This window comes from Haliotis rubra, unplaced genomic scaffold (genome assembly GCF_003918875.1).
Source record: "Haliotis rubra isolate DU_JTF1 unplaced genomic scaffold, ASM391887v1 Scf60, whole genome shotgun sequence".
In the NCBI taxonomy this organism is placed as follows: Eukaryota; Metazoa; Mollusca; class Gastropoda; order Lepetellida; family Haliotidae; genus Haliotis; species Haliotis rubra.
The window spans coordinates 364,042-382,711 of record NW_025767302.1 but is presented as its reverse complement, the minus strand read 5'-3'; the positions used below and the strand labels follow the sequence as shown (position 1 = coordinate 382,711).

The window sequence follows — 18,670 nt, the reverse complement described above, 5'->3', positions numbered from 1 at the left end:
GACACAAATCTATCTTTGTGATCAATTTCCTCAATAAGGCATAAATGCCATGATTATTCCCCTATCTTGAAAAATCAGTCAATATTATTGTGACTGTATTACAAGACCAGAAGAATGTACACGCGATAAGGAAAGCAGACCCTTCACATTTCTCAAGCTTGTAATGTATACTGTGTCAAAAATACAGAAGCATTCAACCTCCACATACAGGACTAAGGCGGTGGGGTAGCCCAGTGGTCAAAGTGTTTGCTCATCAGAGTGAAGATCCGGGTTCGATCATTCCCCACATGAGTACAGTCTATGCAGCCCATTTCTGGTGTCTCCCCCCGTGATATTGCTAGAATATTGCTAAAAGCGGCGTAAAACTAAACTCACTCATATACAGGACAGTCCACCACCATAAATGGTACTGTCCAGTGTCCACCACCACATATGGTACTGTCCAGTGTCCACCACCACATATAGTACTGTCCAGTGTCCACCACCACATATGGTACTGTCCAGTGTCCACCACCAGTGTCCACCACCACCATATATGGTACCAGTGTCCAGTGTCACACCACCACTGTCCAGTGTCCACCACCACATCCAGTGTCCACCACCACATATAGTATACTGTCCACCACCACATATGGTACTGTCCAGTGTCCACCACCACATATGGTACTGTCCAGTGTCCACCACCACATATATGGTACTGTCCAGTGTCCACCACCACATATGGTACTGTCCAGTGTCCACCACCATATATGGTACTGTCCAGTGTCCACCACCACATATAGTACTGTCCAGTGTCCACCACCATATATGGTACTGTCCAGTGTCCACCACCATATATGGTACTGTCCAGTGTCCCACCACCATATATATGGTACTGTCCAGTGTCCACCACCATATATGGTACTGTCTATATGTACTGTCCAGTGTCCACCACCATATATGGTACTGTCCAGTGTCCACCACCATATATGGTACTGTCCAGTGTCCACCACCATATATGGTACTGTCCAGTGTCCACCACCATATATGGTACTGTCCAGTGTCCACCACCATATATGGTACTGTCCAGTGTCCACCACCATATATGGTACTGTCCAGTGTCCACCACCATATATGGTACTGTCCACCCACCACCTACAGCAGTGCTTAGTGTACAGTGTCCACCATATATGGTACTGTTCAGTGTCCACCACCATATATAACTGTGTCCAGTCCACCTCCATATATGGTACTGTCCAGTGTCCACCACCATATATGGTACTGTCCAGTGTCCACCACCATATATGGTACTGTCCACCCACCACATACAGCAGTGCTTAGTGTAGTGTGTTTATGTTGAGCATGTTCTGGCAATGATATATACAACTGTGCTCCAGATCTGTTCCAGGTCTGAGTCTGTCCTTGGCAAATGCCTGGGTTATCATTTGCTTGACATTTAGTTTTATGTGTATAAATTGTTTATGTTTCCATTGATTTCCCCAGTCTCAGTGTAGAAACATGTCTTTTGTGTTTCTGATCAAACATGATTCACTTTGGTGATTCATAGTGAACTTACACAATACAAGCTTACAGAATGTTTAAGTACAATACGCTCTGTCAAAATATTGATATTTAAACAGACATTACCTAGTTGAAAAAACCCTCTAAAAACTCCAATGATCATGGATGCTTATTTTTCTCTAATATAATAATCAATTCTAATATATACCATATAACACATATTTTTTATTATGTAGCATACTTCTACACGTCTTAAGACAGGCAAATAAATTTGACATAAAAAATTAACTTACTTTACGTTTACAATTCACAATGGTCTTACCAGTTCACTGACAATCAATAGCGATTTCAAATTTCATCTAAACATACATGGCCATATTCCTGGTGAGATAATTACTGTGCTTGCAAAAATGAGATAAAGTCTCCAAGGACAGGGTGAATCTACTTCCAGAAGTGGATCATGTGCCTGATCAATAAAGCTGTTTGGATTCTCTCTCCTGCCATCAGACTACAGGGGAGAAGATATGGCCGTCCTAACTGTGTCATCAACCTTTTCCTGGAGCAGGGCTAGGGGGTTTAACACACCCTGACCTCAAACAACTTGCAGGCACTAAATGTTTACAGGGAGAAAATGCTGTCGGTTCAAATGTCTTGTGAATGTTTTACATATTGAGGACAGTTTCTTGTGAATTGTTAATGACCATACTCCCATTCATAAATGTAAAACAAATGACTGTCACGCATGTTTTTTTTCTACTCAGGAGTCATGACGAGGTGACGGCACAGGGCACAGGATGATAGTAGGAATAAGGCAGAGTATGACAGAAACAAGGGAGAGCATGATGGCACAGACGGGGAAAGCATAAAGCAGTTTACACATATTGCTGCATGATAACACTAACATGGCACTGCATGACAGTACAAATGGCATAGAATGACTGAACAGACAGCGAACTGCATAAAGCAGTTTAGACATACCATTGCATGAAAGTACAGACATGGCACTGCATGAGGCAGCTTAGACACAATACGGACAGTGCACTGCATCACGGCACAGACAGAGCACTCCAGCATGACACAATACTGGCAGAGTACAGCATGACAATACTGGCAGAGTACAGCATGACACAATACTGGCAGAGTACAGCATGACACAATACTGGCAGAGTACAGCATGACACAATACTGGCAGAGTACAGCATGACACAATACTGGCAGAGTACAGCATGACACAATACTGGCAGAGTACAGCATGACAATACTGGCAGAGTACAGCATGACACAATACTGGCAGAGTACAGCATGACACAACACTGGCATAGTACAGCATGACACAATACTGGCATGACACAATACTGGCAGAGTACAGCATGACACAATACTGCAGAGTACAGCATGACACAATATTGGCAGAGTACAGCATGACACAATACTGGAAGAGTACAGCATGACAATACTGCAGAGTACAGCATGACAATACTGGCAGAGTACAGCATGACACAATACTGGCAGAGTACAGCATGACACAATACTGGCAGAGTACAGCATGACACAATACTGGCAGAGTACAGCATGACACAATACTGGCAGAGTACAGCATGACAATACTGGCAGAGTACAGCATGACACAATACTGGCAGAGTACACATGACGGCACAACACTGGCAGAGTACAGCATGACACAATACTGGCATGACACACACTGGCAGAGTACAGCACTGGCAGAGTACAGCATGACACAATATTGGCAGAGTACAGCATGACACAATACTGGAAGAGTACAGCATGACACAATACTGCAGAGTACAGCATGACACAATACTGGCAGAGTACAGCATGACACAATATTGGCAGGGTTCAGCATGACACAATACTGGCAGAGTACAGCATGACACAATACTGGCAGAGTACAGCATGCACACAAATACTGGCAGAGCACAGCATAAGCACAATAGTGGCAGAGTACAGCATGACACAATACTGGCAGAGTACAGCATGACACATACTGGCAGAGTACAGCATGACACAATACTGGCATGACACAATACTGGCAGAGTACAGCATGAAACAATACTGCAGAGTACAGCATGACAAAATACTGGCAGAGTGCAGCATGACACAATACTGGCAGAGTTCAGCATGACACAATACTGGTAGAGTACAGCATGACACAATACTGGCAGAGTACAGCATGACACAATACTGCAGAGTACAGCATGACACAATACTGGCAGAGTACAGCATGACACAATACTGGCAGAGTACAGCATGGCACAATACTGGCAGAGTACAGCATGACACAATACTGGCAGAGTACAGCATGGCACAATACTGGCAGAGTACAGCATGACAATACTGGCAGAGTACAGCATGACACAATACTGGCAGAGTTCAGCATGACACAATACTGGTAGAGTACAATATGACACAATACTGGCAGAGTACAGCATGGCACAATACTGGCAGAGTTCAGCATGACACAATACTGGCAGAGTACAGCATGACAATACTGGTAGAGTACAGCATGACACAATACTGGCAGAGTACAGCATGACACAATACTGGCAGAGTACAGCATGACACAATACTGGCAGAGTACAGCATGACACAATACTGGCAGAGTACATCTTGACACAATACTGGCAGATTACAGACTGACAGAGTACAGGGAGAGTCTAAGATGATGTAGTATGGTACAGCATGACACAATGCAGGCCAAGTACAGCATGACAATACAGGGATAGTGCACGATAATTACATATAGAATACAGCATGACACAGTACAAATACAGAGTTTATGATGATGTAGTACAAATAGGGCACAGCATGACAGACCATGGCACAGTACAATCTGGACACAGTACCATCTGGACACAGTACCATCTGGACAACGTACCGTCTGGACAACGTACCGTCTGGACACAGTACCATCTGGACACAGTACCATCTGGACACAGTACCATCTGGACAACGTACCGTCTGGACAACGTACCGTCTGGACAACATACCGTCTGGACACAGTACCGTCTGGACACCGTACCGAACCGTCTGGACACCGTACCATCTGGACACAGTACCATCTGGACACCGTACTGTACCATCAGGACACCATACCATCTGGACAACGTACCATCTGGGCAGTGTCAGGGCAAAGCATGAAGCAGTTCAGACATATCATGACACACTAATACAAGTCCCTTATTCTCGAAATGTTCGTAGCCCTAAGAAATCTTAACTTTGATCATAGCTAATGTGTTAAGAACGGGCTTAAGAAGTTTGTAGGGCTACAAACGTTTCGAGAATAGCAAGCCTGGTCATGACACAGTTTAAACAGTGTACAGTAGGACAGAGTTACGAGAGGGCAGAGCATGACACAGTTCAGACATGGCATGACATTGTATACAGATCATGACAGTACCCACAGAGCTGGACATGACATAATACACATAGAGCAGAGCATAGTAGCACTGACAGCTTGCTGCAGCTAAAACAGACTACACTTCTCTGAATTAACAAATGGAAACAGAAGCATCGTCTCTGAAGCTCACTTTTGCTTCATGAATAAAAAGATTTATGACACTTTAACTGTCATTTGGTACAAACAGTTTTGTTGAGTTAAAAGAATCAGTTCACAAAAATGAAGAAAAAAGTAAAAAAAAGTACTTCTGCAACACTGTTTAGGAAATCATTAAGTGAAAACATTGAAGCCTTTATGAAACTTTAAGGTGATTCTCCACTATTTACATTCATACAAAGTTTAAGACCTGAGCATTTCATACAGATACTATTTTAATGGAATTTGAATATTATTTGAAAGATAACAACAATAAAATCACACTGATTTGAACAAATCTTCACAAAGAGAAACCAAATGCCAAATATCAACTTAAGTCTAGCAGCATCAAAGAAGACAATTTCAGAGCAGGTTAAAAGTACAAATGTTGCAACGTGATGTAACTTCTAAGCGGTCGGTCACAAGAAAGAGATGACTCTTTGATGTGATGTAAGTCCCAAGGTGCCCTGACAGTCAAAGAAATGACTTTGACCATTCAAGGGATAATTGACACACTAATGAAATTGGCGAAAATGCTTTGCCGACATCCCTTGACAATTTTTGGTTGGAGTGATCTTGTTGAAACTTTGCCTGGACCATCTTACCAACAGCCTCAATATTGCTCAAAGCTTTTCTTTCTGAGCTAAGGGTTGAAGTTTCAAAGGTGAAACACCTTACTTTGGGCATTGCATCCCCAAGAGTTAATGCCATTCACGACAATTGTCAATATGTCATGGCCCAAAATGTTATTTTGTTATGTCATTTATAAAATGGAATAAGAATTCTGTAACTTGTTTAAACACGGTAGCTGGACTCATTCTGTTTCATAGGACTTTGGAGGTGATGTCAAAATGACGATGTTAACATGGGCACAAAACAACTGAAAACTAGCTGAACAAACTTTCAGTTAGGTGAACTAAAGGCTTAATCTATCATGAACTTCAGAAAATGAGTGAGTGAGTGAGTGAGTTTAGTTTGAACGCACACTCAGCAATATTCCAGCTATATGGCGGCGGTTTGTTAATAATCGAGTCTGGACCAGATAATCCAGTGATCAACAGCATGAGTATCGATCTGTGCAATTGAGAACCGATGACATGTGTCAACCAAGTCAGCAAGCCTGGCCACCCAATCCCATTAGTCGCCTCTTACAACAAGCATGGGTTACTGAAGATCGATATTCTGGCCTGGAACTTCACGGGTACTTCAGAAAATGTCTGTCATTTGCATTTAATAGGAAGATTTTTTATAGTGAAGTCCAATTCCTAAAACTATTCATAATACATGACGTGTTAAACAGATATATAATTGTAATGTATTAAATCACCTAAATATTTAATCATAACATTCTCATGTAAACCAACACATTCAATTATTGTCGCTATTGAAACAATGTTTAATCTAAATGCCACAAGACAATATTATAATGTGTTTACAGTTGGATTCAGAGGATTATGGTTTGTTTACATTGCCACTTAGACACCTCGCATCAAGTCATAGCTTGCATGGCATTTAGACTCAGACATGGCATTTAGATTCAACAATGCTTCAATGGAAATAGTATCACTGGAAAATACTGAATGTCAGATGTTATGGTGCTTAATACTTAAAACTATAGCAACTCTAGGAAAATCTATGTTAATATTTCATAACTATAACACATTGTCTTCTGTACATGTCTGGTGAGGTGAGGTGAAATGGGGTTTTAACGTCGTGCTTCAGAATATTTCCAAATCCATATGACGACGCAGCATGTGTGTGTATGTGCGGCTGCTTGTACTAGCCCAGACTTAAGCTGGTTTTATAGTGCTAGCCCACTGATATACCATGCCGCAGTGAAGCATGAATACCCCACTCAGACACATTATACTGACTCTGAGCTAACTAGTCCTTGTTGTACCCAGTGATGCCGAGTGCCAGGCAGGGACCAAAATGTACCATATTTTAGCGTCTTTTGGTATGAAGCGGCTGGGTATCGAACCCAAGACCTTCTGCTTTCCAGTCAGATGCTCTAACCACGACACCACTGAGGAGGTCATATATGTCTGGAGACAACTAATAAACAGGAACATGGAGGATCTAGTTTTTACACCATTTTGAACATGTTGTCAGCTTATTATGTAGGAAGGAATGAAAAACAAAGTGATCAAAGTGTAACAGTATGTGAGTGAGTGAGTTTGGTTTTACGCCGCACTCAGCAATATTAGGCCAGCTGTATGTCGGTCTGTAAATAATTGAGTCTGGACCAGACGATCCAGTGATCAGCAGCATGAGCATCGATCTGCGCACTTGGGAACTGATGACATGTGGCAACTAAGTCCAGTGAGCCAGACCCCCATCCCGTTAGTTTGCCTCTTACGCACAAGTATAGTCATCTTTGTGGCAAGCATGGGTTGCTGAAGACCTATTCTACCCTTGGGATCTTCACGGGTCAGGGTGTAACAGTCACGTAAGTTTCATAATGTAATTGCTACCACTGATCTTCGATCTAAGGTCGGACACCCTGTCCCCATGACCAAATTGGTTAACACTGTCAGCAAGGTAACATGGTAAGGATGTCACACAGTTCATAAATGTTGTTAACATTGGTGAAACCCATGGACAAGATTCTGGTGCGCTGAGAAACCAGGGATTATAATCAGAGTTGTTTCCGAGACTCAAACCCAGAGTCAGCAGATCCTGACACAACTAGGGCATGCAACTCTACAGTGATTTGAAGTGCCATGACAACACTGCTCCCCTTGGAATATGCAGAAACACTGAAACTCACTGTGGTATTTCAAAAAGAAAATGGTGGCCACTGCATGTAGACATATGACCAAGAAGCTTTTTTACACAAGAGTTTTATGTGAGGTGAGATGACATGGGTTTTAATGTCGTGGCTGCTTGTCTTGGTCCAAACTAATGATCAAGTCCACTGAGATCCCATGCTACAGTTTAACACTGATACCCACTTCAACATATTATACTGACTCCAAGCTGATTAGTCTCTGATTCATACTCCAAATGATGTGTGCAGGTTGGGTACTATCTCTGAGTGAGTGAGTGAGTGAAAGAGTGAATTTGGTTCTACACTGCGTTTAACAATAATCATGGCTGGGGTCACCAGAAATGGGTTTCACCCACTGCACCCATGTGGGAACCAAACCAGGATCTTCAGGGAACAGAACACTTTAACCACTAGGCCATGACACTGTGTTGTCATCTATTGAAATATTTTAGATCATATTTAATATGATGCAACCACAACCCTATCCCTTACACTACTGAGGGGGTGACATGCTTTCCAGATGAAGACAATCTTTAGCAAATAATCATTCAAAAGTGTTCTAAAAGATTAATTTCATACATCTTGCACAACCAAAATGATCAGCGGATTTTGAGTCCATGATTCCGACTGTAATCGCAGTTTCAAGCAGACACAGGGTATTTTTATATTCAGCTGTAAATCAATGCCTCCAGCTAGGAGGATTGAATTACAACTACTGTTATATTAACATTCGAGAACGATCCTGCTTTGACATTTCAACAAACCTCCATCATGTACAAGTAATGATATAAAGTGTCACTTCTTAGCCAGTTGGGGCACCAACTGATTTAGACAGGCACAGAAAACACAGGCACCAAACACCAACAATAGCTGTCATCACCTCTTTGGATGAACATTTACTAATATCATATACACATATCCTATAGAAGGCATGCTATGATAGAAAGATACAAGTACGTGTTACGTGCCCTTACAGCTCCAAACTCAGAGTAACTTAGATAGCGAATGAGATCGTCATGCTCTGATAGCTCCATAACCTGCCCAAAGTATAATACAAGGTACAAACCATTGACTACATTCGAGTCAGCGTTTTCATCTTTCTTCTTAGTTTGGCTGCAGCTTTCTTCTTCTTCCTCTCCTCTGTCCACTTTAGCCCGTTGCTGGCCGGTGGTCACTCAGGCCAGAGGTAAATTTCTTCAGCCCATGAGTAATACAGTCGGTTTTAGTCACAACTGCTGTCGTAACCGACACTTACGCTGGATTTAATGACTTGGCTCTAATAGGGACTTCTGGGTGAAGCCACAGCATAAGGGCCAGCAAACTTTTTGTGGAGAAGTCGAGATCCCGAGTTTGTTGCCAAACATGGACACCACAGCTTTAACCCTCCTCCAGCACTACATCCTGCACCATCTCCTCATTATCAATACTCACTGCTCGTCATGGTGGCAGGCTATTCACAAGAAGCTATTGGGTTGGCAATGGTTGCAGCATACACAGGCAATATATGTTAATCGTGTGGAGATGAGAATGCTAAATTTCTCCTTCAACCTACACTGTGAATCAATGGCAGTAATCCAATACTGGACACTCAGTAAGAATTAACATGAAGTCCTCACATCAACATCACACACTAAGGCGTCCGTCACATAGATGAACTCTTATCATCTCCCCAGGAAAACTTTAACAGAAAGATTCCTCCTAAAATTCGTGCAAGCATCCATCAGAAAGACTGTGCTTGTGTTGTCCTACCGTGACACATCTGATCCAAGAAGCACTGTCACAGAAAAACCCATCCCTCTTGCACTCCATCTCACCATGTCAAAACCAGCCACACAAACTAGACTTGAGCTATCGCATGGTCTGCTAAACGACCTGTAAACACTGGCGATATTGATTTGCCAAGGAGGTAATCTCATCTACATGCTGCTCACAGCAGGTGAATTATGTGACACTATAATACTCATCAGTCTGTTGCGGCAGAAAATAAATCAATGATACATGCAAATACAGCAATCCTTAATTCAATTCCTGGGACATGGTGTCATCTCCAGTACTGCATATTAATATTTCAGATAATGGTTCAGATTGGGAAGCAGTCGACCCTGTTACATCACTGTTAATACGCACACAATTACAATTATGGCTGTTCTTACAAGAATTCATAGGAAAATCATAGACATTGCATTTTAATATTTAATACATCTCAATATTGTAATATTGGTGATTCCAGTTTTCTCTACCATTATCTCTTACCCATTCTCCAATCCTTACCAGATCACTACATTAATACATATAGATTTTACTGCTTATCTCAAATTCAAACCATAAACACTAAAGGGCTATCTCAAAGCGTCAAACCCAGTCTGAAATTTCACTTAAGTATAAAAATTGATGTGTTGTGTTTTCTAACTTCCGCATATATGCAATTGTACTGGCTGCGGGATCTATACTACTGTCATTTGATCAGTCTGAATGTCAGTGTCTCATCATGTTAAATTTCCAGACATCTAGAGTTCCAACACAGTTCTGCTATATTTGAGAGGACAGGATTCATCTGAGTGAGTGAGAGGGAGTCAGTGAGTTTAGTTTTATGTTGCACTCAGCAGGTATTCAAGCTATATGGCGGCTGTCTGTAAATAATTGAGTCTGGACCAGACAATCCAGTGATCAACAGCATGAGCATCAATCAAAACAATTTAAGAACCGATGACATGTATCAATCAAGTCAGCAAGCCTGACCATCCGATCCCATTAAGTCACCTCTTCACGACAAGCATGGGTTACTGAAAACCAATTGCAACCCGGATCTTCACAGATCGGGGCTTACTTCAATATCTTAATTCAACATCTTGACATCACTACAGTTCCTCTCTTTGCATCCCTCCTCATAACAAAAAAGCGTGAACTGTGGCAATATTTTAATGAGAGTTTGTTAAACAACTTTCTTACTTTTTAGGACATAAATTCTGCAAAAATTCACAGAGTTGGTCTAATGTTTTTGATTATGAGTATTATATGTTTATCAGTTTTGAGTTAGATGCAATTCATCGGTCCGCTTTTGAGCCAAGCGGACTGTAGTACCCTTTCTCTTTAAACATATTCTCAACAAACACGCGTTAACTTAAGGCTGAGGCTGTGTTCAGGTTTGTGATTCAATTCAATGTTTAAGTGGGCGAAAAACCCATCTTGAACTCTCTGACCTTCTCAAGTCAGATATATTATTGATTCAACACATTTACTTGTGACGTCTGCTTTTTTGCTACGATTTGTAGTGACAGACCACGAGGTTAAAATGGTGACAGGACTGCAGAACTTCTGCGGTTTTCTGCAGTAGTATGTGATGCTGTGTTATTTCACAGGTATACTGTTTCCATGGCCGGTTGTACAGTAGGGGGATGGGTGGAGGGAGGAGTAATCAGAGTTACAGAACTACTGCTCAAACATTACTCACTGAAAGACAAGCGGCAATTAGATACTTCCACTGTTTCTCCACTCAATCCATACATGCTGCTGCACCAGCTAATACTTGTCAATAATTAACATACACAGCTTTGTATGAGACAGCCTTACTGCATAGCAGTTGACTGACCCTCTGTGCTCGCGGAGTTTGGTTTAACACACACTTTAACAGTTTTGTTTTATATCATGGTGTGTTCATCCCCAAAGTTGTTTAACAAACCTTCATAGATTCAAATTGCTATTATTGGTTTGTATTACAAAGGGCAAGCTTAGTAGATGGAACAGTGAAACAAATGCGTGCGCAATACGCGATGATGGTTAACTTAGACCAACTCTACTTGTTCTCGGTGTTTCATTTAATGTGCATACCCCTTGTAATACAAACCAATAATGCGCGATTTGAATCTATGATGGTTTGTTAAACAACTTTTATCCTAAGTTGAATAAAATTCTGAGATTTAAATGTTCAATTGGCAAGATAAAATTATGAGAATTCGCAATCTTAAGTTCACTTTATTTGATTTACTTCTTTGTTTAAAGTGGAAATTCACCCGATGCGTTTTCACTACAAACAGACTATAGGAGGAAAAGCTTCAAGTGAAGTTTACCATCAGTAATTACCCAAAGCTTGGAATGAGTGCGGGTTTCTGATACATCCAAGGGAAGCAACTCTGGACATCTTATTGTGTCACCTTGGATGATTGACCCACATGTGTCCATGTGTTTCACTGACAGGATGAATAGCTTGCATTTACACAGAACAGTTGTAAGTATGAGGGAAAACAGGGCAGTATTGTAGCAATAGTATTCATCACATTCACTGTTTCTAATAAATCATTCAATATTCGTCTCATTCAGTAGAGTATAGTATTCATCACATTCACTATTGCTGATAAAGTATTCATCTCATTCACTATTGTTGGCACATTATTCTTCACATTCAGTACTGTTAATACAGCATTCATCACTTTCAGTATTGTTAATACAGTATTCATCACATTCAGTACTGTTAATACAGTATTCATCTCATTCAGTATTAATACAGCATTCATCACTTTCAGTATTGTTAATACAGTATTCTTCACATTCAGCACTGTTAATACAGTATTCATCACATTCAGTATTAATACAGTATTCATCTCATTCAGTATTAATACAGTATTCATCACTTTCAGTATTGTTAATACAGTATTCATCACATTCAGCACTGTTAATACAGTATTCATCACATTCAGTATTAATACAGTATTCATCTCATTCAGTATTAATACAGTATTCATCACATTCAGTACTGTTAATACAGCATTCATCACTTTCAGTATTGTTAATACAGTATTCATCACATCCAGCACTGTTAATACAGCATTCATCACTTTCAGTATTGTTAATACAGTATTCATCACATTCAGTACTGTTAATACAGTATTCATCACTTTCAGTATTGTTATACAGTATTCATCACTTTCAGTATTGTTAATACAGCATTCATCACTTTCAGTATTGTTAATACAGCATTCATCAAATTCAGTAGTAATTACAGTATTCATCATACTGTATTTATCACATTCAGTATTGAGTTCAGTATTCATCAGGTGCTTAAACTGTTCACAATTAAATTCTAAAACTAATTACATAAACATTTATGTAAAAGAAATATTTAAAACCTAATCATTATTTGTTTTGTTTGTGTTTCAATATCAATAGTACTATGTTAACAAATTCATTTAATAGATAAGCATCCTGGATTTAATCCGCACAAAACATACTGAACATTCTCATGATGTTGAGCCAAATGAAATTCTACCATTCTTTTCGAAAGGCCTGCCAAGCTTTATCCACACTGGCTCAGATATAATTGAATGTTCAGAGAAGCAGAACTCATATCCCCTCCTGGCGCCTTTCAAAACCAGCGAAAACCTAAGCTTCCCTTTGAGATGGTCAAATTAATCAATGTGGTCATTTCAGAAGGGACTGTAAGGCATAAATATCATGAATGATATGTCATCATAGATATGCATGATTTGGGCACGGCGCACAAATTGTCTGGCAACAGCCAATATTTTTTTATTCGGGTAAACAAATCAATACCAGCAAGAGAGTTCTGAAAACAATGATTAAATTTATTCCATTTCAATATCACTGAGGTAATTATTGGAAATATAATCATATTTTTTTTTTAATTTTGTGTGGAGGCAGTTGTAAATGAAAATATTTTTATTTTCCATTTCCTCCATATTGCATAACAGGCTGATGTACTCTGCAGTCAGTTGGAAATATGGGATCTGGGCCCCGTTCCTCAAAGCGATCGTAGCGCTAAGGTGATCGTAACTCCCATACTTTAACATAGACTTATGACTGTGCGTGGTGCTACGATCGCTTTGAGGAGCGGGCCCCAGGTCTTCCTGACAGCGAAATCATACCCTTCATTACAGGGGCAGGTCTTCATAACAGGGGCAGGTCTTCATGACAGGATCAGGTCTTCATGTGATAGGGGCGAGGTCTTCATGACAGGGGGCAGGTCTTCATGATAGGGGGCAGGTCTTCATGACTGGATAAGGTCTTCAGGATAGGGGGCAGGTCTTCAGGATGGGATCAGGTCTTCAAAACAGGGGGCAGGTCTTCAGGACAGGATTAGGTCTTCATGATGTTATCAGGTTTTCATGATGAAATCAGGTCTTCATGACGGCATCAGGTCTTCAGAACAGGTTCAGGTCTGCATGATGACATCAGGTCTTCATGATAGATCAGGTCTGCATGATGGGATCAGGTCTTCAGGACAAAATCAGGTCTGCATAACGGCATCAAGTCTTCAGGATGGGATTAGGTCTTCTGGATGGCATCAGGTCTTCTGGATTGGATCAGGTCTTCATGATGGGATCAGGTCTTTCTATGGGATCATGTCCCCATGTTAAAATCATATTGTAACAGTCTGTTTATGTAGGAGAATCACTATGATGTGACTCTCTGTTTTACCTAATGAACATATTGTAGCATTGTGTCTAAACTTTTGTTAAACATGGTAGTCTGCAACTTCCAGCTACTGATATCAATCTGTGAGTTGGTGTGAATCGGTTCCCACACTATTTTGATGAGAATGAAATAATTATGACCGAGGTAACAAAATCGATCCTAAAGACTTCAACACAGGTACTTTGTAATTACACAAATGAATGGAAAGAAGACTAGCCACAATTTCTGTAACATTTTTGTGTTCATGCAAGAAAAAAGGCTTGGTGCTAATAATCATTACTTGGACAGTGGCAAAATGTTAGTTTGTTTAAGCTTAATGGATTACACGATTAGCTTTAAAAGTGAATATGGTATCCCACTTATGATAAGGTTTTTATTGACCTTGGCCTTGACCTTGAGGTTATCAATGGTCTTTCCCAAATAATCCTGATAACATCACATATACCATGTCTTTTTGAATGAAAAATACTCAGACTAATGTGCACACAAGACAAGGTCAGTCCAAGTAACCTTGACCTTCAATGTCATCCAATCATATCTCAGAAAAGTTATAGGACGTATATAAGACATGAAGTTTCTGACACCTGCCATGAGCCTGTGGTTGGCGAACGAGCTAAAGGTGAGCAAAAAGCAAAACAAAATCATTCATTATTTGTATTCATTTATCTCGAGATGCATTTTATACAATTTATTTCTATTTTTGTCTAGTAATGTCTCCACTGTCTTAAACAATAATAACTATTTCAGGTCTACAACAAAGCGACTTTGAACTATGGACCACAGCAAGGATCTTGACATGTACCCTGTACAGGATACACATGGATCACTCTGGCTTCCTCGGTCAGGCAGCCTTAATCCGTGTGACCTCCCTTGAAAATACTGCAAACCATCTTCTCTACAGGAGCTGGAGCTAGGGTCACCTGGAGCAAGGGTCATCTGGACCAGGCAACCGAGGAACCACAGATACCACTCAAGTTAACTCTTTGGTGTAAGGCGCTACATGAGATTTCTCGGTGCACTCAGATATTGAACACAGTAGAAGATACTAGTGGATGGAGTTTTAGTCTCCCTGTGGATCTGTCCTGTCACTGTTTGGTGGAGGCTGGAAGACCACAAACGCTACAATATTATACTACTGAATACTTCATGATTACTGCTTCTTCTAAAGTGGCTGTGAAACTGTAACTTATAATCATTACTTTACGCATGTTTGTTTGTAGTTTAATGCAATACTCAGCAGTTTTCCTTTAATTAATCAGGTCTGAATCTAGCAGTGAGTGAGTGAGTTTAGTTTCACTCGCACTCAGCAACATTCCAGCGGTCTGTAAATAATCGAGTCTGGACAAGACAATCCAGTGATCAATAGCACGAGCAATTGGGATAGGATGACCTGTGTCAACCAAGTCAGCGAGCCTGACCACCTGATCCTGTTAGTCGCTTTGTACCACAAGCATGGGTTACTGAAGACCACTTCTAACCCGGATCTTCACGGGTCCTGATTCTAGCAAAGGTGAGTGAGTGAGTGAGTGAGTGAGTGAGTTGAGTTTTACGCCATACTCAGCAATATTCCAGCTATATGGCGGCAGTCTGTAAATAATCGAGTCTGGACAAGACAATCCAGTGATCAACAGCATGAGCATCGATCTGCGCAATTGGGAACCGATGACATGTGTCAACCAAGTCAGCGAGCCTGACCACCCGATCCCGTTAGTCGCCTCTTACGACAAGCATAGTCGCCTTTTGTGGCAAGCATGGGTTGCTGAAGACCTATTCTACCCCGGATCTTCATGGGTCTTCTAGCAAAGGAGTGATTGGAATCATGAACATGCCATGGGGATACAATGACAAGGTCTGACAATCAGATCAATTTGGTCGATTCTTAGGTTCTCAGGGACCAATTCTAATTCTGTACTCTACACACGCATCTTTCACGAACTGTACTTGGTTAAGATTATGAGTTATTTAAACTATCTGTACAAAATAACATCATAAATTAGTTATGTTTTGGGTTAGGGCATACAGTATATAGCATGCTTCACCTTTACCAGCTCACTGCCATAACAAACACACCACAAGGCACCTGCAAAGGGCTGCAGCATATGTTATACACGAAGGCATCAATTCCCCTGTTATAACCTATATAGTTTCTTACAAACCAATGTAAATCCTAAAACATTCATTACAAACCCATTACCAGGGAGTATACGTATTGGGATTAATTACACATGCACTCTCAATAATCTCCAGTCAAAACTTGGGATGACGACTTGACATTTCACAGTATAGTCTTGACAATTATGTTACAAGAATTAATGTCAGACCTGCTACAAGTTGTTGACAGCAGATTGTGAACTTTATGTGGCCAGGAGCATAAGCTTCAGTTTGCAAAACATTTTGAAGCCATGGCATTATAATTAATATTAAATAGCTTATTTCATGGTCCATGAATATCACTGTCTTCAAATACATTACCTACAGTATAGGTGGGTCTGATGTAGGACATTCACAGCATAGCCTCATGACCCACAGCAGAGTGAATGAGTGAATATGGTTTTACGCCGCTTTTAGCACTACTCAAGCAATATTACGGTGGGGTACACCAGAAATGGGCTTCACACATTGAACCCATGTGGGGAATTGAACCCTGGTCTTCGGCGTGACGAGCGAACGCTTCAACCACTAGGCTACCCCACCACCCCAACCCACGTCAGAAGAGCTATCAGGGACAGAATATAATTGCAATATACACAACCCCATATCCCATTTGTTAAACTCATATGAAAATTCATAAATCTGAAAAAAACAACCCATTGGGGAGCAACAGAGAAACATGTATCAGACTCAAGTAAAAGACTCAAGAATTCATCAATGTTAGACATTGTTTATTGTTTTCTGAATATGTTTACAAGATCACAACTGTAATCAGGTCAGGCCATGTAGCAGATGACTATATACAAGTATAAAGGCATATCATAAATCCTGAAAAAGGTCATGCAACTTATTTCCAAATGCAAAAGAGATGTAACACCAGCATGCTGAGAAGACTGGAAATCCTGTTTCAACCAATAAATCTGACCAGTACGTGTGAGTAGAGGAGTTCGACAAGAGGAAGAGAGAGAGGGAGGAGAAGAAGTTCTGTATATGAGTGAACAGTTGCATGTCAAAGCCAGCCCATCACCTGTGGCTGTGAACATGCAAGAGAGGCCATGGCCTCTTGCTCTCTCACCTGGAAGCTGAGCTTTGTCCTTGTCTGTCACCCCGAGCGTTGTCGGCATTTCTCGGTTATCTGAGAGTAGTAACAAATTATAGGATATTTTATATTATTATAGGATATTTATATAGCGCACATATCCAGGCAACTAGTGCATGCTCAAGGCGCTGGTATTTTTCCCCTCGTTCATTGGATGTCAATCGCAACGGCACATCGTATTATCCATCTCAACTCCTTGGGGAGTATACAAAACTTCCAATACGTCAAATCATTGTGGCAACATCAAACATCAACTATTCTCAGTGTAACTAGTCATAACACTTTCAGGAAATTGCATCATCTTGGCAGTATCAAATATATATTGTTCCCAGAGCAACTAGTAACAGAATTTCCAACACCTTCATCGTCGTGGCAACATCAAATATTACTTATTCTCAGTGTAACTAGACATCACCGTCAGTAACCTGAATCATCTTGGCAGTATCAAATATATATTGTTCCCAGAGCAACTAGTAACAAAAATTCCTTCATCGTCGTGACAACATCAAATATTACTTATTCTCAGTGTAACTAGACATCACAGTCAGTAACCTGAATCATCTTGGCAGTATCAAATATATATTGTTCCCAGAGCAACTAGTAACAAAAATTCCTTCATCGTCGTGACAACATCAAATATTACTTATTCTCAGTGTAACTAGACATCACAGTCAGTAACCTGAATCATTGTGGCAGTATCAAATATATATTGTTCCCAGAGCAACTAGTAACAAAAATTCCAACACCTTCATCGTCGTGGCAACATCAAATATTACTTATTCTCAGTGTAACTAGACATCACCGTCAGTAACCTGAATCATCTTGGCAGTATCAAATATATATTGTTCCCAGAGCAACTAGTAACAAAAATTCCTGCATCGTCGTGACAACATCAAATATTACTTATTCTCAGTGTAACTAGACATCACAGTCAGTAACCTGAATTATTGTGGCAGTATCAAATATATATTGTTCCCAGAGCAACTAGTAACAAAAATTCCAACATCTTCATCGTCGTGGCAACATCAAATATTACTTATCCTCAGTGTAACTACTCAGAACAGTCAGTAACCTGGGCCTAGATTTTCTCTCTCAGCGCTAGAGCCATCATCAACAACTGTGCCAGTAATCAGTAACACTTGCTGCATCGCCATTACTGACTAAAGCA

The 18,670-nt window shown here is 40.5% G+C and overlaps 1 protein-coding gene across 9 annotated transcripts in view; it reads right to left on the bottom strand.

Moving 5' to 3' along the window:
- The window catches only part of LOC124255486 (synaptotagmin-14-like), a 123,289-nt gene that overhangs the window by 35,822 nt on the left and 68,797 nt on the right, over nucleotides 1-18,670 (bottom strand). For 8 of the 9 annotated variants that reach the window (XM_046689417.1, XM_046689416.1, XM_046689413.1 and 5 more), the window contains one exon: nucleotides 17,479-17,538. The exons of the other annotated variant lie outside the window; for it this stretch is intronic. In XM_046689417.1, coding sequence (XP_046545373.1) covers nucleotides 17,479-17,538 — 60 coding nt within the window. The remainder of the gene's footprint in view (nucleotides 1-17,478; nucleotides 17,539-18,670) is intronic. 9 annotated transcript variants of the gene reach the window in all.